The following is a 27,236-nucleotide window of genomic DNA, read 5'->3' as shown; positions in this document are numbered from 1 at the left end:
ATTCTGAAGTGATTTATCTATTAAAAACATCAACAATAAAACCACATTTAAAAACAAGATCAAGTGCTAAACAGGTACAGACTGGGGCAAAACTCTCCAATTAAAAGGCTTATTGTAAAGAGAAGGTATTCAATAAGCACCTGTCTCTCATGTAATGGGAGTTCCAAATGGTTGGTGCTGCCACACTAAGGCCCAATTCCTACATAGTATAGAATTGACTTCCTGGTTGGGTACATACGGGGTGAGATGGTATTTTAGGGACACTGGTCCCAAGGTATGTAGGACTTTCTGCCAGGCCCTTGAACTTACCCCAGTGGCTAACCGGAAGCTAGTACTGTTCTTTCAGATGTGGTGTAACATGATGGTGATATTCTGCCCCAGTTAGCAGCCAAGCCATTTTGCACTAGCTGCAGCTTCTTGAGCCAACCCCACATGGCACATTTCAGTAATCCAAACTGGTGGTTACCAACGCCTAGATAATGGTCAGGCTATTACAGCCCAGAGATGGCCATAGCAGTCTTAATTGTCAAGGCTGGTAAAAGGCACTCCTGCCCACTGAGGTCAGCTGGACCTGTAGCAGCAGAATGAATCCAGGAGCACTCCCAATACTGATCCAGCACTTTCAGGGACTCTTCTCAGTCAGGTGTTACAGAGAAAGGACCAGTTACCAGTGTATTGAGGACACCTCTCTGCAAACCTAATAACTGCTCCCAACAGTTTCATATAGAAGAGCTTTGGGGACAAGATGGTATCTTGCAGCATTCTGCAGCCTAAGTGCCATGGGGTTGAAAAATGTCATCCAACTTGAAACTGATTGCCAAGATGGAATTAGAACCACTTAAAACTGCTCCCAATACAGAACAGCTTCAGTAGGATACAATGGTCAATGCAATCAAAAGCTGCTGAGAGATGATTATCAAAAGTCATTGAGAGAAGAAACTGATAAAGGTCATCCATTAGGGTGACCAAGGCTGATTCAGCTCTAGAACCAGACAGGAACCAAGATTGAAGTGGGTCATAATAATCTGCTTCATTCAAGAATACTTGCAACTCTCCTGTCATGACCCTCTCAGTTAACCTTTCCCAAAGACCTGTGCATTTTAGCAATAAACTCACTTGTTGACATGATCACCTTTCCGTTGATGAAAGGGGAAGAAGTAAAAAGCTCTAGATTTTAAAAAGTGATTTCATTACCTTTAAAGAGTCGCAGCTAGAAACTGGTTAGATTTCTGGAGGAGCTCAAATTAATAATATTTGACACACAAAGGAATTGTATTTACAGTTAATAGGTTTTCTACACTACATTGAACTTTTTTTAAAAAAAATACTTTTTATTGTTTCTATTTTGTGTAAAGAACATTTAAACATATTGCTGTTTGAGCTGTCGCAAAAACTACACAGAGCTCTCGGGAAAGTGGATATATCCTTCTATACCTCAGTGAAAGGAGGGCAAGGACAAGAGAATTCAGCCCCACTCTGCAACCACAAGATGGCGAGTAAACTTGTTATGGTTAAAAAAGAGGGTCGAAATAAGGTAAGTTTCTTGAGTAATCTGAAGTGTACTCTACAGAAATATTACTATACAGTGGTACCTCGGTTTATGAACACAATTGGTTCCGGAAGTCTGTTCATAAACTGAAGCGAACTTTCCCATTGAAAGTAATGGAAAGTGGATTAATCTGTTCCAGACGGTCCGCGGAGTACTTAAACTGAAGCGTTCATAAACTGAAGCGAACTTTCCCATTGAAAGTAATGGAAAGTGGATTAATCCGTTCCAGACGGGTCCGCGGAGTACTCAACCTGAAGCGTACTTAACCCGAAGCATGGGTGTAATTGGTTCCGGAAGTCTGTTCATAAACTGAAGCGTTCATAAACTGAAGTGAACTTTCCCATTGAAAGTAATGGAAAGTGAATTAATCCGTTCCAGATGGGTCCGTGTCATTCGTAAACCGAAAATTCGTAAACCGAGGTGTTCGTAAACCGAGGTTCCACTGTACATGCTGAAGGTCATTTCATACATAAGTCCACAGATTTATATATTTTTGTAAAACTGAATGGTTAGAATATATAAATTGCTGCATATAGAATTGTGTTTAATGAATGAGCTTACATTTTTTCATATATATTGATATTATTAAAAATGATTAATTACCATCACAGGTTTTTTTTGGACATCATAATAATGAGATGCTGTAGTACCCCGCTCCTATGCTAATTTATTTGGATTGAGGTCCCCCTGATTTCAATGCAACATGTTTCAAAATAAATGGGTTCAGGAGCCTAAGAGCACAGCTAAATGTAATAATGGGTTACATTCCTGGTTTTGTTTATTTTGCGTTAAGCATAAGTTATGTTAGTTTTCAATAATAATAATAATAATAATTTATTTGTACCCCACCCATCTGGCTGGGTTTCCCCAGCCACTCTGGGTGGCTTCCAATCACACAGTAGTGTGATTGTTATTTCCCAGGGTGTCATCCAAAAAGTGGGGGGCTATTTCTGGATCTGTTAATCTTGGGAGTTTTCTCAGTCATTGATCAATGCAACTAGAACTTAATGGGATATGACTTTTCAAGAGTACTATCCACCCAATGTCAAGCTCTTTTAAGGCTCGTTTATGTCAAGGGGCATAGCGAATGGGTTTCAAGACGCGAGAACTTTAAAGTGCTTAGGTTTGGCTGGATTGTGGATAAGGGATAAAACTGCAGAAAGTTATTGACATTGGCAAGTGGGTTAATGGTATCTATTGCTTAAATTCTATGCCTTACAAAATGATAGGCAAAAAGACCAAATGACGAAACCACACAAGTTTTACCAGGTACAGGAGAATCCCCACTTGAATGCAATCAACACGTGCTTTCCCACTTGTATGCAAGCCCGGAACGGTGCTGAAAAGGGGCAGGGGTGGAACAGGGGAATTTCCACTTACACGTGCCCCCGAGTAAGTGGAGATCCCCCTCTATCCCACAGGGGAGCCGCAGAAAGAACGTGGTTGGTCAAGGGAGCCATGGACTACAAAAGGTTGAAAACCTCTACCAAAACTGTAGACATAAAAGTGCTAAACAGAAACGACGCAACAAAGGCAGACACTTTCAGATCATGGGTGCCACCACAGAGTATAGCTTTCCTATGTTCTAGTTACAGGTAGGTAGCCGTGTTGGTCTGCCATAGTCGAAACAAAATAAAGAAATTCCTTCCAGTAGCACCTTAGAGACCAACTAAGTTTGTCATTGGTATGAGCTTTCGTGTGCATGCACACTTCTTCAGATAAGAAGTGTGGTATCTGAAGAAGTGTGCATGTACACGAAAGCTCATACCAATGACAAACTTAGTCTCTAAGGTGCTACTGGAAGGAATTTTTAAATTTAGCTTTCCCATGGTTACTGATCTTGCTCGTGAGGAACCATGGCTCTATGAAGCTTAGTTTTCCCTAACTTTCACAATCTTTTTCAGAAGTGAAGTTTTATACTTTTAACGAGCTGGTGTAGGGTGGTCAGCCTGTTCCATATAACTTAGCTTTGAGCTTGCATTTTGTTTTAGGGCCGCCTTTTCTACGCCTGTGATGCTCCTAAAGGTGATCGATGTGATTTTTTTAAGTGGCTAGAGGATGTGAACCCTGGAAAGAGGGAAAGTAGGCCTGGTGTTGTACTTCATGACACAACGAGTATTGGAACCTACCTCAGGAGTCAAAATGTTTCCCTCTATGAAGAATGCCAGCTTCTGATGAGGTATGTTAAGTAAGCATGAATATTACTGCCTGGCTCAGTAGAAATTGAGCTACTTGTCTGACATCACATTTTGTTAGAGAAGGGTTATTATAAAAAGTAATAATCACAAATGTTCTCTGCTACTTCAGACTTGACCTTTTCATATTGCAAAAGTGTCCATATATAAAAAAAACCAATATTACCTGAGAGTATCACTGCAGGTAGTGTGAGACCCAGTAAGATCAAGGCAATGGCACAGATTCATAGAGTTACTTTACCTTAGCTTTAATATTTGTTATGCAGCATGGTGTTCAATAAATTCTTCCCTGAAACTTGAGTGTATGAAACTTTGTGGATGCTTTTAAATCAACAATTCTTAATATTAATGAAGAGTTTAGTAGTTATTTGATCAATACTGCATGTGGTATGTGTGGTTGCTCACATAATTCAGTTGGGTTGTTTTTTTTTATTCTCTTGCAGTCTTCTGGTAAATCACCTTGAGTACAGTGATGCATCGCAAGACGAATTTAATTCGTTCCGTGAGTCAATTGGTTTTGCGAAAAAAATTGTCTTGCAAATCGCGGTTTCCCATAGGAATGCATTGAAATTTCTTTCTTTTTTTTTTGCCCATAGGAACGCATTAATTAAATTTCAATGCATTCCTATGGGAAACCGCGATTCGCAAGACGAATTTTTCACAAAACAAATTCGTCTTGCGAGTCACCATCAGATCGCAAGACGCATTCGTCTTGCGGAAAATTCGTCTTGCAGGGCATTCGTCTTGCGAGGTACCACTGTATTTGTGTCAAATCTAAAGGCAGCACAGAAATCATATGGTCTCATTCAGCATATTTCTCTGTTTTTTAATAGGAAACCCTTTGATATTCAAAGGAAACAATTTGGTAAACTGAATAAATTCAATATTGCAAATGCGAGCCTTGATTGCGATTCTAAGAGCAAATTATATCTTAAGCTGAACCGAAAGGAGCACTCATCTGCATACAGCAAAGGTGGGTGGACTCTTGCCATCTTACTGTAATGGGGCAAAACATAACTAAAACCATTGGTATTACACATAGGAGCCTCAGTTATTTTGAAGTATTTTCACATTAAGATTTGTCTTTGGAAATACTGCATATGTGTGTATATATGTACATATATCCATTTTCAGGGGGTTGACTTGCATAGAGGAAAGGATTTCCATTTCCAGTGTGGCCTGATTTATATAGCTCATACATAGTTTTCTGTTCATTGTACCTTGTACCTTGACCTTTATGCTATATGTTGCTTCTGTCTAGTGAAATGAACTCATTTAGGAAAGTGGTGTCTGAGACTGTATAAGCAGTCCTCTTTCTAGTTCTAGTGACAAAACGAATATTATATGGTAATATGTCTTGCTAATTAAGTTTGAACAGGGTTATTTCCTTTTTTTAAAAGACACATGATTCTCCCACAGATGGATGAAGCTTTCAAAGGAATACTACCGTATATCAATTTCATGACACAGCACCTGTGATGAAAGTAATACTAATTAACCTTAGTATAAGATGTAAGAGAATACATGAGAACACTTACTACTGACTGTGTCAGAAAAGTGAGATGTGTGAAGACCACTTGTAGCTCCTCGATACTTTGGTTACTAATAGACTTTGTAGCTTCAATCCACAGTTAGCATAGCATATAGAATCATAGAATCATAGAGTTGGAAGAGACCACAAGGGCCATCCAGTCCAACCCCCTGCCAAGCAGTTGCAGCCTATTCAGTTGCAGCCTGGGGGTTTTTTTGGGTGGGGACGGACGGACGGCTATTCTAGATATATCAAATAATTGATAAGGTTGTCACTTTGTTAGAATTAATCCTGGTATCCTGGAATTGTCCTTTTGTTTATTCCTTAATCGGTTAAAAACTGGGTAATTGCTACAAGGGGGTAATATGCATATTAATTCAATTTCATTTTATAAATTAACCTGTCATAACTTCCCCTCCCCATTAGTGCAAGATTAAAGTGCTACTTAATATGAAAATAGATATACTGTACAATCATTTCTATTCAGAAGTAACCCCCCTGCTTGGCAGGGGGTTGGACTGGATGGCCCTTGTGGTTTCTTCCAACTCTATGATTCTATGATTCTAGTTCAATAGGATACACAGGATTGCAGCCAAAACTGTTTAGTTAAAGAAGGAAAAGCACACAAGAATCCTCTGGAACAAGCAGAACTAAGAAGTGAAAAATAAGATGGGACATAACTTATTTTCTGCAGAAGACTTAGTCCAGATTTGATTTTGTCCATTCAGAAGCTGGCAATTTGATGCAACTGATAAAACCCATTTACTGTGTTGACAGATGATCTTTGGGTTGTTTCCAAGACTTTAACCTTTGCACCCTTGGATACTTTCATTGCAAGCAGTGTTTTCTTCGGACCATCCTCTAGTAATGAATTGGAGTTGGTACCTCTCAAAGGATACAGTCCCTCAAACTGGCGCTCAAATAGTAAGTGTGCCCTGAGGATTTTTTTTAAATGAACATCTTAGTGCAGATGATTCAGATTCAAAATACAGCCAGCTTTTAATATGCTATGAAACTGAATTATCAATTTCTCAAACTTTTGGAATGCAAAAGGAAAAAAGCCCAAGAAAAATGATGGCAAGATGAAAGATCTAATAGGCGTGAAGGAAATGCCCAGAACAATTTTTTAATCACCATAAAGATGTGGTGCTACAAGTGAAATAATGTTAATTTGAAAAGCTTATTAAATGGTATTCATATATTTGGCCCTTGAGTAATATTTTTGTTTATTTAACTAATCCTAAAGTGAGATATCTGGTATATTGGGGAGAGTGGGAAAGTAGGGGTGGAGATAGGCTAAGAATGAATGGGGTAGAAACACTGTCTACCTTTCTTGTAGGATCACAGACATGGCTGAAAGTGTATGGATAGCATACACAGTAACAGATATAAGAAACAGGGGAACTAAGTACAGTGGTACATTGGTTTTCAAACATAATCAGTTCCGGAAGGCCATTAGACTTCCGAAATGTTTGAAAACCAAGGCACAAAGGGTGGTCAGCAAATTCAGTGGAGAAAATTGAAAATAACTCACTGGAAGCTGTTTGACTTCCAAGGCGCATTCAAAAATGGAAGCGTTTACAATGGTACCTCTAGTTACGAACTTAATTCATTCCGGAGGTCCGTTCTTAACCCAAAACAGTTCTTAACCTGAGGTGCTGTTTTGCTAACGGGGCCTGCCACTGCGGCCACGCCACCAGTGTGCGACCTCCGCTTGCATCCCAGGGCAAAGTTCGTTCCCAGGAGCACCTACTTCTGGCTTAGCAGAACTCGTTACCCGAAGCGTTCACAAGGAGGACAGTACGTAACCCGAGGTTCCACTGTATTTCCGGGTTTTCGGCATTCAAAAACTGAAATGTTAGGCTTCCGAGACGCTCAGTTGGCAGTATCTGATGCATCGCAATGCAACATACGAACCCTCCTATGTGGGTTCATATTAGTAGTGAGTACAGCTGTAACAGGCAGAGAAATGCAGGAAAGTAAAAGAATTTCTTTAAGTCTTGGAACAGAGATGGCATGAAACAATTTACAGTCTTGTTTTAAAACACAGTGAAAAAGCATACTCTGTTTGGAGTGTACATATTATAATTACCTTATCGAAATAGAATAGCTTACATCGGTGTGAATGGGAGCTTTTTCTAGTACAATAGTAAGTACAGGGAGTTGAATCTATATTGAGATCACAGTGGTGGTCAAAGGGTTGAATCCCCATGCCCCTTCTCCAGCCAGGGCCCTTAATCCGGATTAGTTCCCCTACGCCTGCTATTTACTTGGGGGGGGGGGCAGTCATGCAAGTGTTAATTTTCTGTAGCCAAGTACATTTAGTTACTCTTCTTCCTTGTAACATTTCTTCTTCTTCAGTGATTGTTCATGCTTTGCTAGTTTGCAATGCTAGCACTGAGCTTTCAACTTTGAGAAATATAGAGGAAAACATCAGTTCAGGCACTTTACCAATAATGGAGCACCTGCTAACAAAGTAGGTAGTTTTACTATCTATATTTCAGTTCAGTTTTTTATAAACTGTAGATTGTACCATCATTTGAAATAGGTGGGAAAGGATAATGTTTTATGCTGCATAGAATGAATATCGCAAACTAATCTCTCTTTGGAAATATACAAGATAAGACTGTGCAAATACAATTAATAGCATATATTTGCACTCACTGTGTTCTGGCAATTTTCTGAAAATTAAGAAAACTTTCAAAAACCAAAGTGGAATGTATTTGTTTTAGTAAAATTTCTTTAAGCACCCGTAGGTGAATTGTCATAGCTGCAAGATTCTGTATATTTAAAATCAGACAAAATAGGCGATGATGGTACTATTTTTGTTAAGAATGGCTTTTAAGAGGAGCACAATTTCCACTGCTCATGTGTGAAACCCCCCTCAAAAAACTATTGAATTGAGGTGGGGGGGGGGACTGAAAATGTGGCAAACTATTTAGATAAAAAGTAACACAACTTGAAATGTGTGAATGTAGAGTCATAAAGATTGTAATTTATTTTAAAAATGGATGCAGATTTATACATTTAGTGATGTAAATAAATTCCATTTAAAACTATATAACTTAGTGATATTCAAAGTTTGACACATTAACTTACCGGTAACTTAAATCCATTTCAGTGGGTCTACTCAGAATATAACTAACGTTGCATACTGTCTTTTCACTCTCTCCTGATTAAAATCCTTTAATTACGGTAATACAAGTGTGATTTAATTATATGACAATGTGCCTCTAAATGTACCCAATATTGTACTTTTTAGGTCTTTCAAAGCTTCTAGTAGCCGAATCAACAAGCGAAAATTTAAACCACCTGCCTTAAACACAAATACAATAACTACAGGAGCCCTGAGTCCAGAAACTATTATAAATCTGGCAAACCATATGATTCAGACATTTCATCTGAATAAAGATCAGGCTACGGCACTGATTCAGATAGGTGCCATGATGACATTGCAAGGAATTGATACAGAAACTGGGAAACGGCCAGCCCTTCCAATAACAATCATACACGGTAAATTGTTTTTATAGGAACTTAAATAGCTTGCTTCTACAGTTCTGTCTTTATTTCAAACATTTAATGGACTACCCTCACTTTGCTGGCAACTCTTCATTGCACCACCAAACAAGTGGACAAGTGTGCCTCCAACAAGGGCCCTTGTTCAGCAACCTATGGAAAATCCTGAAAGAGGGTGCTGTGGAGAGGGGGGGGGCTTGAGCTGGCCTGGGATCTACTGTTACTGCTTGATGATATTGGACCCAATTTAGGTCTGATGGCTCCATTGCATTGGCTCCAGTGTGGCCCAGTGTTTCTCCTACCCCACCCTTCCACCCAGTGTGAGCAGAAGGACTGCAAGGACAGTGGCCCCATCACCCTGTTAAGCCCTGCCAGTCCTCGGTGGGGGTTAGATTGTAGCACCATAGCTAAACTACTGCATATATTTGGGCACTCCAGAATCAGTGCTGGCCCCATGGCAGAAAAACATTCTGTGCTCCTTAAGTTGAGGATGCTGTACTTGCTGTTATTATGATTTTTATTAATCTTCCACAGACGTCTAAAGGTGATATGCAAGTTATAACAAAACTTAAGGGAGAGTTTTGTCTCATCTTGCCACTATCACTGCACACTCAGATGATTTTGTTAGTGAACTTTCAACTGTGGTACCCGTTACTCTTTTCGTTTAGTTAGTTACAGCTATATATATATATATATATGGTTAAGAATATTTTGTATGTTATTTTGCATTTACTTGGGCTGAGTTTCTGATTTCTCTGCTTACAGGTGTGTTCGGATCTGGAAAAAGTTATTTGTTGGCCATTGTTATCTTATTCTTAGTACAGATCTTTGAAACTGGTGAAGGAACTGATGGCAAAAAGTCGGTGCCATGGAAAGTACTGATCTCTTCTTCCACAAATGTTGCTGTGGACAGGGTACTGCTTTGGTAAGTACATACTATGTTCTGCATAGGACCTGTTTTGTTTTTCTCTTGCTGCTTCAATAACTTGTTTGCATTGTTAACTCATAAACTCTGCCACCTTCCCTGGATCCTTCAAAGTAGCACAATGTGTCTTCCACTTTCCTTGTTAGGTTTACTAACCCGTAATGTTGTTAGGGATGTTGTACAGAGGGCACTTCCAAAATTAACTTTCGAAAGCAACCTTTTGTAGAGTTATGAAAAGAATACCACTTTTCAGTGTATGAATGGTGTGCCCGTATTGCCTTGTATTTTTTTAAAGCTACATGCAGATTTAGGGGGTGTACAGGGGGAGAAGCCCCATTCCACTAATGGGAGTCCTTCTACTGGCTTCTGCTAGTGCTTAGGGTTAGTTGTCTTTGTCTCTGAAGCAGTCATTTGGAAGAGAGACTTACCTCCTCACCAGAATTGCTACCATTGGTAGAGACTTTCTCCGAAAGCATTGGCATTCTCCAAGTTTGCTTATGAACACATTCTGTTTTAAAACTGATGGGTAAAGAATAAAGAATGTGGAAAGATGAAATGAAAATAAAGGTGCTAGAATTCATTATTAATAAATGTTAGTTCGTGTCTTTTTCCTTCCCCAACAGCCTCCTAGATCTTGGATTTGAAGAATTTATTAGAGTGGGAAGTATTAGAAAAATTGCTAAGCCAATTCTTCCTCACAGGTAACATGCCTAAAATCTTCAGCCTGTTTGTTGTTATTTAATAGAACATTTTGTGTGACATATATCATTTGAAAGTGAATGAAATACCACATACACTGAAAACTTGAAATAATTAAGTCAAATTCTCCAGCTGTAATTTTGCGTGTGTGAGAGAAACAATAGAAGCAAAGTAAGTTACTCATTTAAAACTTGGGCGCCGTAGTTAGTCTGCCACTTAGCCATAGGCAAGACATTTCCAGGTCAGTATATTGTGTGTTGTTGATAGTAAGTCCCACTCAGTTCCTTGGAGATGTTGGTAAATACGTATGTATATGGTTGCAACCGTAATCTGACTGAGGCTCGGTTTGCCCTCTTCACAGGACCCCTGTTGAATTGTGTTTTCTACCAGTTGGCTTGTAGCCAAGCAGGGTTTGCGTGGAGACCCCAATTGTATGACCAGTTCTGCCTCGTGGAACCTATACAAGCAGTGGCCACAATTTGTGTGATATTTCCAAGGCATCACAAGTACAGTGGTGCCTCGCTTAACGAATGCCCTGCTTAACGAAATTTCCGCTTAACGAAAGGTTTTTTCTAGCGGAGGTTGCCTCGCTAGATGAATTCGTTTTCCAAAAAATTCGTCTAGCGAATCACGGTTTCCCATAGGAATGCATTGAAATTCAATTAATGCGTTCCTATGGGCAAAAAAAAAAATCTGCATTCCTATGGGATTCGCTAGACGAATTTTTCGTTATAAGAAAAGACCCGTGGAACGAATTAAATTCGTCTAGCGAGGCACCACTGTATACAAAATCATATTGATTAAGCTATCAGCTTCACACAGAGCTGCAGGTTTAGTCAATCAACACTTTCATGTAGTCCTGTGCCCTCTTAGAGGACCATCTGGGACCGTCAGGAATCTGAACCAGACTTCTATCTTCCTGACATTTAAAATGGGAGTAGTACTTACTCCATCCATACAGGTGCATGCTCTGGTTATCTCCCGCTTGGACTACTGCAATGCACTCTACGTGGGGCTACCTTTGCTCTACGTGGGGCTACCAGATGGGCGGGGTATAAATAATAAATTATTATTATTATTATTCCCACACATGCACGGCATTGATTGTCAGAGCTTCTTCTCCATGTGCTCCCAAGCAGCTCTCTGAAGTAAGGCAGGTGGTGATGAAAGAGAATATCTTTTTGGTAATGACACCCCATCTTTGGAATTCTCAACTCAGAGTAGTTCATCTGATGCCTTTCTCCTTTGTCTTTGTACCAGGCAAATAGTTTTTTTATTCCCCCCCCCCCCCGGGCCTTCTTTTTTATCTGTGTTTTTATTCATCTGGAAGTTTTACATCTTGCTGTGCTGTACTGCTATTTCGTCATCTTGATTTTTTGTTTTAATTATATCGATTATTTCAGTTTTTATAAGTCATTCTGAAAGCAGCTGTTGATAGGGAAATATATACATATTTAAATAAAAAAAGATGTTGCTGGATTGTTATCACTGCAGAATGTTTGAATGGTCCTTCATATACAAGAGTCCCTGCAGATACAAAGTTTTTTTCCTGGCATAACCATTCCCTGACTTGCTAAACTTTGGGTGCAAAGGAGGGGTTGTGTGTGTGTGTGTGTTTGTAAACATGAGGGAGCATTGAAACATTCGGTCCCTTACTTTTTGTATCATTTGCCAAATAAAGCAAAGTACAGGATCTGCACATGGCATGTTTTGTTACTATCTTAAGGAACCTGTTTCTAGGTTTCACCACCAAACTACATGGAAAGCAGAAGGGTGTTTTTACATACAGTACTGTATGTTTCTTTACTATGACTACACTGTTTTCATTCAATATTATTATCTACAATTGAACAATATGTTTCAAGCTTACATGCTGGCTCAGGATCTGAAAGTGAACAACTGAAAGAGCTGCTTGCTCTGATGAAGGATGATTTAACCCTAGCAGAAAAGATCTTTGTAAGAAAGACCATTGAACTCCATAAGCTGGGAACCAACAAAGCTCTCCTGCAACAGGTGAAATAAAATTAAGTGGCATAAAATAAGTGCATGCTCTACTAGTGTTGTACAATGATGGTGGAATAAAATCATGGTTGTATCCAGTGGTGGTGTGAGTACAGTAGATAGCAACTCATGTGACCGGTCTTTCTCTCCTCCTCCTCCTCCCAGTTGTACCAGCTCCCAAAACCCTCTCCAGAAGATTGGGGGGCTCTGAACAATGGGGGCTATGGGGTATGGGACTGCAGTGTGAGGAGGGAATTACCCAAAATTGAATCGGGGGATCTTGCACTGGTGGAGCTACTGCTGTAGCAAGATCCTTTGATCTGAATTAGTTTCCCTATACCTACTATTGTTTTGGATCAGGATCATAGCTGTGGCAAAAGATGAACAAAGGAAGCTGAGTAAGACAACAGTAAATCACACCGAGAAAGCTGGAGGTAACTCTTTATTAGCAAAACAGGATCTGCTCAGGAGTGCCGGGCCTAATGAGTACAGCAACTCAGGTCCCCGCCTCCCAGCCACCTCCTCTCCAGGGTTTCCCCCAAGCAATTGGAGACGCTGCATGTGTGTCTGTTTTTGCTCCTCACACTTCATGCCTCTGCTGGGTTTGGGAGACCAATGAGGTAGGGGAGCTTGTCACAGCAAGAAGAGGAGACACCCATGCCTTGTCACAAGCCTGACCCATCTCTGCCCCTTGGCCGCCCTCTTCTGCTTCCATTTCTGCCTCTGATTCTGGACTTCTCTCTTCTCAGTAAGCCCTGTTACCTCTTCAGCTGTTACCTCTCCTCCTCCCAGTCATCTCCCTCTTCTCATTGTCCTCCCTTCACCAATCCCCGGGCTGTGAGCCTTCTTCCCTTGGGGGTTCCCCAGCTGGTTCCTCCCACCATTCCGCTGCGTCCAACCAGTCCGTGACACTGCCTTATACTGTGCCAGACCATTGGTCAATCTAGCCCAGTCTTGTTTATTCTGACTAGCAGCAGCTCTCCAGGGTTTCAGTCGGTAGAGCATGAGACTCTTAATCTCAAGAGTCATCTGTTCAAGCCCCCAAAAGATTCCTGCATTGCCAGGGATTGAACTAAGTGACCCTTGTGGTCCCTTCCAACCCTACAATTATGATTCTATGAAACCACAGTGCCATGACCCCTCTACCACTGAGCCTTGATCCCTTCCCACTGAGGGCCAGTGTGGTGTAGTGGTTAAGAGCGGTAAACTTGTAATCTGGGGGACCGGGTTCGCATCTCCGCTCCTGCACATGCAGCTGCTGGGTGACCTTCGACTAGTCACACTTCTCTCAAGTCTCTCAGCCCCACTCACCTCACAGAGTGTTTGTTGTGGGGGAGGAAGGGAAAGGAGAATGTTAGCCGCTTTGAGACTCCTTAGGGTAGTGATAAAGCAGGATATCAAATCCAAACTCCTACTCCTCCTCCTCTTCTTCTTCCCCTTGTCACTATCTCAATTACTTTTGAGATGTATGAGTAACTTGTTTTAAGCATTAGAACCCACAGCATATGGCTATATGAAAGATACACATGGGTCTTTTTCTTTTTGTTCCCCCCCATAACATAGGTAAGGGTAGTGGGAGCTACCTGTGCCGCCTGCCCATTCTCTTGCATGAAAAATATGAAATTCCCTATAGTAATTCTGGATGAGTGCAGTCAGATGACAGAACCTGCATCTCTTCTTCCTATTGCAAGGTATTGCCTCTTTTAATGTTACAACTAATTGATGGTTGCATTTCTTACCTTATTCCTGTATGTATTAAAAAGCTTATGGTCTTGAGAAAATGGTTTAGTCACAATAGATTGACTAAATGTTCTGTGCAGCAGTGCATAAGGTTTTATGCAGCAATGACTGCCGTCTGCACTAAAAACATCAAATGACGTAATTGGAATAAAGTATGTAGGTCTCTTCTTTACCAGTTTTCTGAATTCCAGTAAGCTGTCTTAAGTGTATGCATGCAGAATTAGGAATGTTGCCATTTTGAATATTTGCTTGTTCAGATACTTTTGTCACACGTGGAAAGGAGACCCAGGATAGTGGGGGCTGGGAGAGGGCAGTCAATGCCAGGTGGGATATGCAAAGTGGTTGAAAAGATCTGTTACTGAAATCATGAAGGCAAATAACCAGTCACAGTCGAGGCAAATTTTAGCAGTCCTAAGCCCTGGCATGATACATAGAATGATGCTTAAGAGAGCTTACATTTGCTGATTTTCCTTTACAACTAATTTGTAATTGGTTTTTAAACAAATACAAGAACCATTAAACACTCATCCAGCAATGCATCTAATGATGTTTGTTCTATCCACTGACTTTAGACATAAGCTTACACATTCAGTGTTAAAACGTAATTACTTAACCTAACCCTTCCACTGAGAAGATTGAGTTGCTGATACAGCAAGGTCTTGAATTTGGTCATGTACACAGTTAAAGAAAGAGGTCTACATTTCTTGGAAATTATCTCTTTCCGTTATGCCTTTATTCACCTTCCTGTGTCTGGTGAAACTCAGACATTGCTGTATCCCAGATATTATTTCCCCATGTGTTCAGAGGTATTTCAGAGGTTCTTTCATTGTTGAGCTATCGCTACTCATGCTATGGTCAGAAAGAAGCCTAATAGTTCTCTGTGGTGCAAGATAGAGCCCAAGTCTATGTCTAAAGAGAGTAGGGGCAAGGCAGGACTTGGAGAAAGAGTTTGGCTTGTGATTGCAAGGAAGATGAAAGCTTAATTCCCTGTAGTTGTAGCCACAGACTGCATTCTTAATTACCTATATTATTTCTTTTTAGGGCACTAGGGAATGAACATAATTTTGTACAGTGGTGTAGTTGATATTAAAACCTAGGACTAAAAGGCAGCACACACATTTTAAAAAGAAAATAAATAATGTATGATGGTCAAAAGTGTTTTGGGGTTGTTGTTTTTAGGTTTGAGTGTGAAAAGCTTATTTTGGTTGGCGATCCTAAGCAGCTACCACCCACTATTCAAGGGTCTGACAGTGCACATAGTAATGGTTTGGAGCAAACCCTCTTCGATCGACTCTGTTTGATGGTATGTCCTGCTATTCATCCTGACAAAGATATTCCTTCTATGATGGCAACCTTATTATGTGATAGAACTTTGCTTTCTTAACTTAATTTTGAAGACATCCCTCTCTGCTCCATGCACAACGTCCAAACCCATTCTGGGGGCTGCCAGGAGGAAGGTCTATGTGGAAAAGTCGTCTTCTGTGCACTGCCTTCTGCTGGCATTTCTCTGGCACAAACTCACAATGTCTGGCTATAGTGGTGACCCAATGACTGTTACTCATTTTGCTCTCTGAAATGTACCAAAAGATATAACATGGTCCTAAAAATGTAGGTAGTTTTTAGTACTGGTATGTACAGTCTGACAACAACTTCCCTTTTTTCTCCCTCATAGGGACATGAGCCAATATTGCTTAGGACGCAGTATCGTTGTCACCCTGCTATATCTGCCATCACTAATGACCTGTTTTATGAGGGGAGCCTGCTGGACGGCATTTCTGAAGCAGATCGAAGCCCTCTGATTGACTGGTTACCAACACTTTGTTTCTATAACGTCAATGGCTTAGAGCAGGTACATGTTATATTTATGTTTGAACTGTTAAGATTATATCATGCTTTATTATTGCCAGAGCAGTGTTGGATTATTTGGGACAAGTTGGCTACAAACCAAGTTTTGGATTTGAAACTTGCCTGTTTTTGAAGGTGCAATACAGAGTTTATGTAGCAGTAGAAGAAGAGGACAATAACCCCTACTGTTGCTGCTTTTCAGTAGCTGGCATTTGTGGCACAGAGCCTCTGAACCTAAAGCTTCCATAAAGCCATCGTGACTAATATCCATTAATAGACTTCTCCTCTATAAATTTGCCCATAACATCTGCCTACCCCCTTTGTTCTTTTATTTGCACATGCTACTAAAGCACAGTCCAGCTCCCACTTTCCCAGGGCTTAATTTCCATAGCTTTTCCAATTCCTTATGCAGCCAACCAATCAATATTTTGACCTTGAAATCTTTTTACTTGAATTGAGACTTGGATAATGCAGTGCTTTAGAATGCTTATCCTTCTGTTTTGGGATAGAAATACACTTTGGTTAAAAATAATATTCAGGATGTTGCTCAATATGTACGCCACAACTCTTTTTTTGAGGCTTAAATCCTTCACCCGAAACTACATGGAAGGAAGTTCTCAAATATTGCAATCAAACCCAGGACTTCTTTGCAAAAATTCTACAAGAAAGCCATTGATTATCAAATATCATTTAGAAATGTTGAAGGCTGCTTTTATATGAATTATTTGGCCATTTAGCAAAGGGGTAAATAACGTTTTTGACCTTGTAGGCCAGATCCATCGGTATGTCTCCCCTCACCCCACCCGTCCAAGTGGGCCACTTTGACAGGCGGCCTATGCACCTGTCAATCACCTGACATCAGCATTTTTCCTTTGCAGCATGGCTTGTACTCAAGTTCTGTGGCAAAGAAAGATCCCATCAGAGCTTGAAAATGGCATTGTTCAGCTGAATGGCACTGTTTGAAGTCATCTTTTGGGCAGACATTGCCTACCTTCAGGCACTCCTGACTGGGAGTGCCTAATTGTAGCTGATCCTGAAGACACTCCTGATCAGCTGGTCACAGCTGACTTCCAGCCCCACTTTCCACAGTGATCATCTCCAGTTGGGAGAAGGAAGCTTTATCTCTGAAGTAGCTCCCATTCTGGGCAGAGAGCTATATCACTGGAACGACTTAATTTCATGTGGTGTCACTGTTGAAATGGCTTCGCCTGTTGGGTGGGAGTTTCTTCACACAAGTATACAGCATTCCACATCATTTCAAACCCATGTGTGTCAGCATCACATTGGAAACTATTTCGCAAAGGCTACATGATAATTAGACCGAAATTATTATGAATTAAGTTTTCTTCTTTGTTCCCCTAAGTGGGCCAGATGATAACTCATGGGCTTTCTTACATGACATAATATGAGGTCTGTTTCTTTTTCTCTAGGTGGAAAAAGACAACAGTTTCCACAATTTGGCAGAATCATTTTTCATTGTCAAATTAATCCAGTCTCTGATTGCCAGTGGAATAGAAGGAAACATGATTGGAGTAATATCCCTCTATAAATCACAAATGAGCAAGGTATGTGTTGCACATCAAAACATATTTCAGTAAAATATTTATCAGTACAGTATTGATGTAAAAATTAATTTTAGTTTTCTGTTTCTGCTTTAATTTTCTGTTTTCCAACAAGCATTTTCCTTGCTTTCTTATTGAGACCTTCTAACTTCGCTCAGCATCATTACATTCAAAACTAACTAAAGGTTAATTAAAAATTACCCTTCTTTTTACAGACAGATAGCAATTTCTCAATAAGCATAGAAATGGTTATACTTCAGTAGGATGATAGTCTTTCTCAAGTCAGAAGGAATTTACATTTTGCATGTCTGTTGTGAGCAAGTTCAAAATTTAATTTTGTTAAGTTATTAATAAAATTTTATTTTAATTTTATTTAATTTGCAAAACAATAAATGTAATTATCTGGATCTGTTTTTGTCTGCAGATTTGTAACTTGCTTAATGCTGTACATTCAGATGCTTCCCAAATTAAAGCAGTCCAAGTGTCCACTGTTGATGCCTTCCAGGGAGCAGAGAAAGAAATCGTTATAGTATCCTGTGTAAGGACAAAACAAGTTGGCTTCATTGATTCAGAAAAGAGAGTGAATGTGGCATTGACAAGAGGAAAGCGACATTTATTAATAGTGGGAAATCAAAACTGTCTAAGCAAGAACAAACTATGGAGTTGTATCATTCAGCACTGTGCAGGTAAAGCAGCTTACTTTTAAAATATAGACAGCTATTGCTATATTGCTCCCAGAGAAACTAGTGCAATAAAACATAACCTTCTTTGTGTGTCAATACTTATAAGTTCTTTAATAGGGAAACATTTATTCCTGATGAAAAAAAATTGGTGTGGTGTATGTGTAACTATTGTAACTGTTAGGTTGATTCTAAACATGTTTACATTACAAAGTTGCACTGACTTAAAAATACTAACAAGTAAATATAGTCCTTAGTTGACTTTTTTGGCACCAGCTAAAACATAAGCTTTCAGCTTTCATGGCAGGCTGTTGTACAAGAAGCCCAAATCCAAACCTCTCTTGGGTGTGTAGATTTTTTGTAGATTCTTGTATCTAGGCCGCTCTGTTTAGTGGCTAAATATTAAAAACTAAGATTGCTTTAATATATGATTATACTGTTTCACTACAGGAAGAAAAAATGGATTACAGCACACTAGCCAATGTGAGCAGCAACTGAATGACATTATTAAATCTTACATGGAAAGGCAGAAGGAGGAAGAAGAAATGAACAAGGAAAAGGAAAAATCTAAAAGAAAATCATTATCACAAAAAAACGAGTGATTAGCTTTGTGCTATTTGTATGTAAATTATTTAAAATGCCTTGAAAATCACTGTTAAACTTGTTAATTGTTTTATGTCCCACCAGTACTCTAGTTCGCTTTCCCCAACCTGATGCCTTTATGATGTTTAGGACTACACCTTCATCAGCCCCATCCAACATTCAAAGCATCAGATGTGAGGTTGGGGAAGGCTGTTCTAGTTACATGCATCAAAAGGTACACAAAAGGCTGTGAAAATCATAGATATGATCACTAGAAAGTGGGTTTTTCTTTCAAAATGAGCCTTTTACTTATATGTTGTTCTTTTAATTGTTATAATGACATTTTAAGGACTCTGGAATAAAGTCAGGATTTTAAAATGGCTTTTAATTGTGGATTTTTTTCAACAGGGAATTAAACTTTTAGATGGATTTATCATGGGTAGTATCTGAATAGGCTTTGTGTTTTATATAAAATAGTCTTATGGATGAAAGCTTATTGAGAATAGAACAAAAAAAAAAACCTGGTGGCAATTTAAAAAAATATTCTGCAGGTTGAGTATCAATCAAGAAGATACCGTAGCTCAGTCTGTAGAGCATGAGGCTTTAAATCTCAGGGCAAAAAGATTCCTGCATTGCACATTGTTGGGCTAGATGAGCGCTCTGGTCCCTTCCAACTCTACAATTCTGTGATTCGATTAGATTGAATACATACACTATTGATCATCATGGTGTGTTCTAATTTCTGCAGCATATTTCTACTGTGAGGTTGTTGGGCTGTTCCCAGACTTTAAAGCAGCAGCCTTTTTACATTTGCAACCGTATCATTTCCACCATAGATTCTGACAACTCCTCTTAGGCTGTCTGAGACTAAAACACTCTTTCACAGCAACGATCGAAAACCATTTTGAAAAACCACACTTTTCAGTTCATGAAGTTTCTAGCTCTAGCTTTAATTTTTGTTTTGCCTTGCTTTTTGCAAGGCCTCTTATTTTTCTGCTTTTGTTGAAAATTTAGAAGATTTTCCTGCAGTGGAGGAGGGAATCCTAGGAAGGGTTGCTCCTTCCTCTCTTGCTCCACTGGGCAGGATTATTCAAATGAAGATTGAGTTGCCCAGTGACAGTGGCAACCTCTCTCTAGTTTCCTTCATGCCTGGCTTCATGGCAGGTTTCATCATGACAAAGTTCCCTCTTTTATGGTCTGGCAATTTATTCTCTCCCCACCTCATTATCTTGTCTTTGCAGAGCTTGTGGACTTGGCAGGAAAGGGAGGTTCCTGTTGCCATCAGGGATACCTTTTAAGCAGCAGGTAGGTAGCCGTGTTGGTCTGAGTCGAAGCAAAATAAAAAAATTCCTTCAGTAGCACCTTAAAGACCAACTAAGTTTATATTTTGGTATGAGCTTTCGTGTGCATGCACACTTCTTCAGATACACTAGAAACAGAAAGCAGTTTGTGAGCATGAGCTCTCCTGCCTTCCCACTGGGCTGTTCAAATAAGGGCACAATTGGCACCAGTAGACCCTCTAGCCAACCGGGCCTTGAAGTCAACAGGTCTCAACCATGGGATTCGCAGAGATGCTGGGAAGTGGAGGAAGTTGCAAGGCAGTTTTTAACAAGTGTTGTTAAAACTTATTCTTGCATTTCTCACTTGTGTTACAAAAAGTGAGAAACCTGATCTTTTAAAGATTGTGAAATTAGCAGGAGCTACCCGCCACAACACGGGTGGCGCTGTGGGTTAAACCACTGAGCCTAGGGCTTGCCAATCAGAAGGTCAGCGGTTCGAATCCCCGCGACGGGGTGAGCTCCCGTTGCTCGGTCCCAGCTCCTGCCAACCTAGCAGTTCGAAAGCACATCAAAGTGCAAGTAGATAAATAGGTACTGCTCCAAGCAGGAAGGTAAACGGCTTTTTCGTGCATTGCTCTGGTTCACCAGAAGTGGCTTTGTCATGCTGGCCACATGACCTGGAAGCTGTATGCCGGCTCCCTCGGACAATAAAGCGAGATGAGCGCTGCAACCCCAGAGTCGGTCACGACTGGACCTAATGGTCAGGGGTCCCTTTACCTTTACTGCTCTAATGATGGGTTATCTTACAAACCCCCACATGGTATCTATTAAGCACTTCCCTGCACAAATGCTTCCTTCCCTTCCAGTTTAGCATGCCAAAGCCAGAAGCATAGAAAGCTGGTGTCTGAATGCAGGTAAGTATGATCAGTTGAGCTGTGTAATCCTAACTGTACTTATTTGCAAGCAAGTTCCATTTAAACTTCAGAAAAGTTGGACACCCCCCCCCAATAGATAAATCTATGTGCCACAAGCCCATGAAAAAATTAGAAGGAATATCTTAAATTCTCTGTAAAGTTAACATTTCTACAAAATAATTAATAGGTACATAGTTAAATATTTCAAAATCTTCAGAGTACTTCACATGTATTATCTGAGTATTCCTAAATGATTTCTCTGTGTTTCTCCCCATAGGGCAAATACCAGCTTCTGGAGGCAAGAGAAGCAGTTTCCATTGGGAAAATAGCATTGTAGGGAAAGGGTTAAATTCCCCTCTGCTGGCTCTATGGCATCTATTGAAACTGCCCCATCAAGCACAAACTTTTCAAGTTGATTTTTGAAAAACAGGAAATACTATTTCCCAGTATCACTATGGAAAAGTAAAAGAGGGTAGTGTAGAAACTTTTAAACAGATAGTATTTTATAGAAAATACTAATACAGTGATATAGCTTGTGGTGATCTCCTAAAACTCTTAAATTGGTTTTTTGTTTTTTAAAGTTAAAAAACATAAATTAAACCTGGTGTTACTCATAAAAGGGAGACCGTCCATTAGGTGGTGCCAGTGTACTCTCTTCGGTCCATACTTTAGTGTTGAGAGAACTACCAAGGGTCATCTAATTTTTAAAAGAAATGAAGAAAGAAAATTTGCGTAATCTCACATGAATTTAAGATAATTATTCAGATGTGATGCACATCTGTTGCCAACGGAGACTGAAGTTGTTCTCAGGAAAACTAAAACTTTATTGCACTCTTAAGACTTTGTAGGCTATCTGCGTTTCTAGAATGAAAGTAAGCTTCACTATCACATTTTGGTTATTTTTTAAAGGATTTATTTTAGCCCAAGCTGCTGCTAAGGCCACTAATAAGCAAAGTGTGGAAGAAGAAGGAATAGTCAAGGGATGAATAGCATCTTTTAAATTACTGGTGACACCCCTGTTCCAGCTCCCTAAAATCTCAATCAACAATCCATTAGAACTCAACAGGAGTAAAACTAAATCCTCGTTTAAGTGTATTTATCCGATCTCTTTTCTCTCTTTCAAATGCTAAATCCATTTCAGCATATGCCCCTTCTTTCTCTCGCCTTTCTCTAAAGGCTGGCAGCCTATACTTCTCTTGTAAATATGAAAGATGCTAATCATATGACATATCACGTCTCAGTCGGAGCTTGGAATAAAGCCTTGAGATTTGGGATCATTGCCTCCAGACAACAGCTTCATCAGCCGGAAAGTTGGTTTTTTTTCTCCTTTCCTTCAACTCTCAATCCCTTCTTTGTCTGGGGGGAAAATGCAGCCAACTCAAGCTACCCTGGCCATATGGTTCACTCTGTATTTTCTTAGTTGAATTCTGAATTGTTTCTGTGACTTGCTATGGGCTTTTTCCCCCTTTTTCTTTTCTTTTTTTGAAGTGTGTATAAAGACATAGACGCCCTACTTGTATGGAGACAGCTTTTACGAAGGTGCTGCATGATCTTCATGTGCCCATTTCACATAATCTGCCGCTATTTTTCAGAAACTGCTTTCTGTTGCTGAATGCACTTTTCATTTGTACCCGAAACGGCCTCGGTAGTAAGTCTCATTCATTGATTTCTAACACTTTCTAAGAGTGTTTCATTCCATGTGATGTACTCTGAATGATGGAGGTATATATACAGTGTGTGTGTGTGTGTGTGTGTGTGTGTGTGTGTGTGTGTGTGTATGAACCTGTCAGATTTTCTTTTCTCTCCCCCCCCCGCCTTACTCGCCCCCCCCCTAGATATCTGTTTGTCTATATCTCCTTCTCCTGCCCCCTCCTTCCCCAAGGGCCTTTTCAACAAATCATTAAATTCTACAGAGGTGGTCAAGCCAGGCCTGCTTTTCATGCATTTGGGAAAAGAAAAGAGTCCTTGAAGTTTAGAAGATGCCCAAGGAAAACTCCTTGAATGACATCAAAAGAATGGGTTTTCATAGCTGTTGAAGCACGAGAGCCATGTAAGCTACACAAAGGCGGGTTGGGGCAGTGGGACTGTCCCGCTGCTCTATCCCAGCACAATTGGGTCACTGAAATAGGGAATTAATTACCATTGGAGAGTGGGCAGCCCATTCACCACTGCCTGAGTTTTATTAAACGCCAATATAAATAACAAAACAACTCTTGTGGCTGCACTATTCCTACACGCCAAAGGAAGGATTAGCTTGGGGATTAACATCTTAAAGTCTATGAGACTTTCTGACTCAAGGCTCGGAGCTGGTAATCGTATTTGTCTCCTGGTTCAGCGATTAGTGCTCTCTCACTCGCACCTTCGCCTGCCTGCCCAATGTCCCTTTTTGCAGGCTTGTCTCTCTGGGCTTCTGGCTGCTTCTCTTCTCACAATTGGCTGTTCTTTTGGCCACATCTATAGAAGAAAGGGAAAGGGGAAACTACGTCTTGGTCGTGCAATCCTCAAGTTTCTGGGAAAGCAGGGTGGGGTGGGGGAGCTTATCGGGGTTCCTGGGGAGGGAAGAGCCTGCCGCCCTGGGAGGAGAAAGCGAGGGAGGGGCTGGAGTTTAAAAATCACTATGTGGAGGGCTGCACCTGCCATGCAAATCGGGAAGCAAACAATCAGAGAGCTACCACATTGTGGCCCTGGCGGGGAGGGGAGGGGGGAGCAGAGAGAATAGTTGCAAGCAAGGGATGCCTCCAAGCTACATGGGTATAGGCATCTCCCAGTGAGACCAGGGAAGGGCGCCCATCTGTCAAGCTGTTTTTATGCAAAGAAAGTAAAAGAAAATTGCTGTGCCCTCCTCCATTAAAAAAAACAAAAACATTTATCTGCTGTTCGTCCCTGTAACATTTTCCCATAGTTTTTGAGTGCCTGGTTTTAGCAAATGGGTATGAAAAAAAAAATGCCGTTCCTAGCTTGAGTTCAGAATGTAAAAGATGTCCCAAGGGATTTTTCAAATAACCTCTTGGTGCACGCACAGAGGAAGCTTGTTCCACAAATGAGCCAAATTATTTTGCAGAATCCGAGACTGAGCCCTGTCAGGGCTGGTCACATCTGTGCCTACACTGAAATTAAGAGTGGTGTTCAAGTTTTACTCTGAGTAGACCTTTTGAAATGAATGGACCCAGCTTAAATACCACTATAAGCCCTCATTGGTGCAGGGTAATTCAAGGCAGGTTCTCGTGTTCTGCTTTGCACCTGGAAATAATAAATAAAAAGTATCTGCACCCTTCTTGAATATCCAAGATCTTTCATAGGCAGGTGTAGGTAACAGTATGGGGGCAGACTGTGTGCAATTCATCCATGCTTCTATGTTTTTTAAGAGGAGAAGTGGTGACTTTTTTTTACAGAAAGCTGTGGACTAGGCATCTCTGCCAAGTATTTTTTAAAAAATCAGTTCTCAGGTATGGAAAAACAGCACTGGGCATCATTCAGAATGGGTGAGATCATGAGACTGGAACAGTTGCAGAGGCAAATAACCTCCTTACTTTTAAGAAATCTGGTACATGTAGTTATATTTGTCTCCCACCCTATACCAGAGTGGGAATGTACTATCTGATAGTTCCCCTCAAAGCCCTGTGAAACAGATTTAAGCCTACCAAGAAACAGGCTTGTGAAAGCCACCCAGTAGTAAATGTCATGCCTGAGCAAGCATTTACTGTACGGTAAGCCCAGGTTCCCCTTGTCCTACCTAATACTCCTCTGAACTAATTTTCAGATGGAGGTATCCAGTAGATAAACCTCGTTTCTTACTTTTGAGTTAAGTTTATCTCCATTTTGGAAATGGAGAAGAGTCCCCCCCCCCAAAAAAAAATCCTGTTGATGATAATGACACAAGTATTTGTCCCTTGCCAGAATCCTTCCAGCATTCACCAGCTTCAGCCCTCATACTATATTTTTTATTATTATTTCTTGGTTTAAATAGTTATACTGTACACTGTTGTGTGGGCATCTCAGGGTGGTGTGAAACAAGATCATAAGTTATAGTACAAGTACAATCAAACCAGTTAAATGCAGCAAGATAAACCATCAGGTAGACTGTAAAAATAAGCTTAGAATAATACCATGATGGCTGGCCAGCAAAAGCCATGGTGAGCCAAAATATTTTCAGTGTAGCGCTGTTGGTTTGTACACTGCCAGAGAGTGTTTGCCACCAGAAGAAAAGACAAGGAAATGGAGGATAAGGTTGTGCTCTGTCTTCACTGAATGCTAGTTGCTGGAAACCACAATTGTTATACTCAGGCTCTGCTTTCAGGCTTCCCATAGTTGGCTTTAGTTGGTTTTCCATCTTCTCATAGGCATTTAGTTGTGAGAGCAGGATGCTGGACTAAGATGGGCCATTGGCCTGATCCAGCAGGCTCTTTTTATGTTCCTCTGCCTGGTTGATGCCAAATAGACACCTGCAGGTTATGGCACAACCAGCAGGATTCCCATGGGTAATCTCAATTGTCTCAACCTGCTTTCCCCACCTATTTCACAGCAGACTTTGGTAGCGGCTGCTGCTGGAATAGATTGCCCTATTTGCCCTATGGGTGATTTTCCTGCCTTTCTGAGACCAATATGAAAGGGAAGTACAACATTGTTGTATATGTATTCATGTAGCTAAAGCCTCATAAATATGTCTGATAGTGGTACAGTCATACCTTGTTTTAAGTACGCTTCGGTTTGAGTACTTTCAGTTTAAGTACTCTGCGGACCCGTCTGGAACGGATTAATCCACTTTCCATTACTTTCAATGGGAAAGTTTGCTTCAGGTTAAGTACGCTTCAGTTTAAGTACTCCATGGACCTTCTGTAACGGATTAATCCACTTTCCATTACTTTCAATGGGAAAGTTCACTTCAGGTTAAGTACGCTTCAGGTTAAGTACTGACTTCCAGAACCAATTGTGTACTTAAACCGAGGTACCACTGTATTAGTGATAACAATTGCTCTGGTGCAGGCTTCCTCAAACTCGGCCCTCCAGATGTTTTGAGACTACAGTTCCCATCATCCCTGACCACTGGTCCTGCTAGCTAGGGATCATGGGAGTTGTAGGCCGAAAACATCTGGAGGGCCAAATTTGAGGAAGCCTGCTCTGGTGCATGAAAACTATCTTCTGCCCAAAGGCAACTGCAAACCATGAGTGGAAAGCACTTTGTACAAACAACTGTGTTTTAATTTCTCATGACCTGGATATATTAGGATGAGAAAGTTTGCTTTACCCACCACCATCACACACAAGGGCTTTATAATGCTTTAAATTGATCCATTTATTTCAGAAATGTGCAGCAAGCAAGCTGGTCCTGCCTGCCGAGTGCTGAACTGTTTGTTCTGCCTCTGCGTTTTCTGTTCTAACTTTCTTCAGAAATGTTCAATTGACTTACTTTTTTTATTTTAATGAAATCTTAGAGTCTGTGCGCCTCGCTGGTCTTGGACCCGCTAAAATCCTACCCCTTTTACCTGTCTGTTAGTGCCCTGTCAGAGATTAACAATATGAACAAACTAGTTCCTCACCCAAAGCTAGGTTATATAATTTAGTAACTTTTGCAGACTTATTTTCTTTTTTATTATTATTATTACATTTTATTCACTTTTCTTTTTCTATCATTACATACATCCCATATCAATAACATTTATATTACATCACCTCTTCCCTCCCCTCCTGGGCTTCCCCCAACTTCCACTTCTGGTTTGTTTCCCCCTTATTGTTATTGTTGTTTAGTCATTTAGTCGTGTCTGACTCTTTGTGACCCCATGGACCTTATTACATACTGCTGTTTCTTTAAAAACCCACTATATAATTTCTTTGTCGTTTTAAATATTCTTTGTTCAGACTTATTTTCAAGGCTGCTACAAATGTGCCTGGCAGTCAATCCCTGTTATATACAGGCTATGTCTATAAAATATAGAATGCAAATAAAATATAGTGAATATATATTTTAACAAGCCAATACTAGCAGTGCAGAGAGGCTATGTAAACTTCCAAACAGAGCTTAATTAGTCAAGAAATCTCTGCCAGGTACTAATTAATTATATGGTAAATCCACAATAAAGAGTGCATCTGAGCACATGCAGAGTGCCTTCCCATCACCAGTGAGGAATCAGAGCCAGTTCCTGTGTATTTTCAAATAGGGCAGGGGGGCTTCCAAGTCAGAATGTCTGGCCAGAAGAAAGACTCAATACCAATCATTTCT

At 40.4% G+C, this 27,236-nt stretch overlaps 1 protein-coding gene across 1 annotated transcript in view; it reads left to right on the top strand.

The window, feature by feature from the left end:
• ZGRF1 (zinc finger GRF-type containing 1) overlaps positions 1-18,852 on the top strand; it is a 33,281-nt gene extending 14,429 nt beyond the window's left edge. The window contains exons 13-27 of the mRNA XM_060279130.1: positions 1,356-1,534; positions 3,541-3,728; positions 4,578-4,717; positions 6,053-6,199; positions 7,637-7,751; positions 8,538-8,788; positions 9,557-9,716; positions 10,340-10,417; positions 12,281-12,428; positions 13,980-14,107; positions 15,336-15,459; positions 15,829-16,005; positions 17,432-17,566; positions 17,988-18,249; positions 18,694-18,852. Coding sequence (XP_060135113.1) covers positions 1,356-1,534; positions 3,541-3,728; positions 4,578-4,717; positions 6,053-6,199; positions 7,637-7,751; positions 8,538-8,788; positions 9,557-9,716; positions 10,340-10,417; positions 12,281-12,428; positions 13,980-14,107; positions 15,336-15,459; positions 15,829-16,005; positions 17,432-17,566; positions 17,988-18,249; positions 18,694-18,845 — 2,384 coding nt within the window. The 3' untranslated portion in view covers positions 18,846-18,852. The remainder of the gene's footprint in view (positions 1-1,355; positions 1,535-3,540; positions 3,729-4,577; positions 4,718-6,052; positions 6,200-7,636; positions 7,752-8,537; positions 8,789-9,556; positions 9,717-10,339; positions 10,418-12,280; positions 12,429-13,979; positions 14,108-15,335; positions 15,460-15,828; positions 16,006-17,431; positions 17,567-17,987; positions 18,250-18,693) is intronic.
• Positions 18,853-27,236: the final 8,384 nt, after the last annotated feature.

This window comes from Zootoca vivipara, chromosome 9 (genome assembly GCF_963506605.1).
Source record: "Zootoca vivipara chromosome 9, rZooViv1.1, whole genome shotgun sequence".
Taxonomy (NCBI): domain Eukaryota; kingdom Metazoa; phylum Chordata; class Lepidosauria; order Squamata; family Lacertidae; genus Zootoca; species Zootoca vivipara.
The sequence above is the reverse complement of the archived record's forward strand: the minus strand, read 5'-3'. Positions and strand labels throughout refer to the sequence as shown.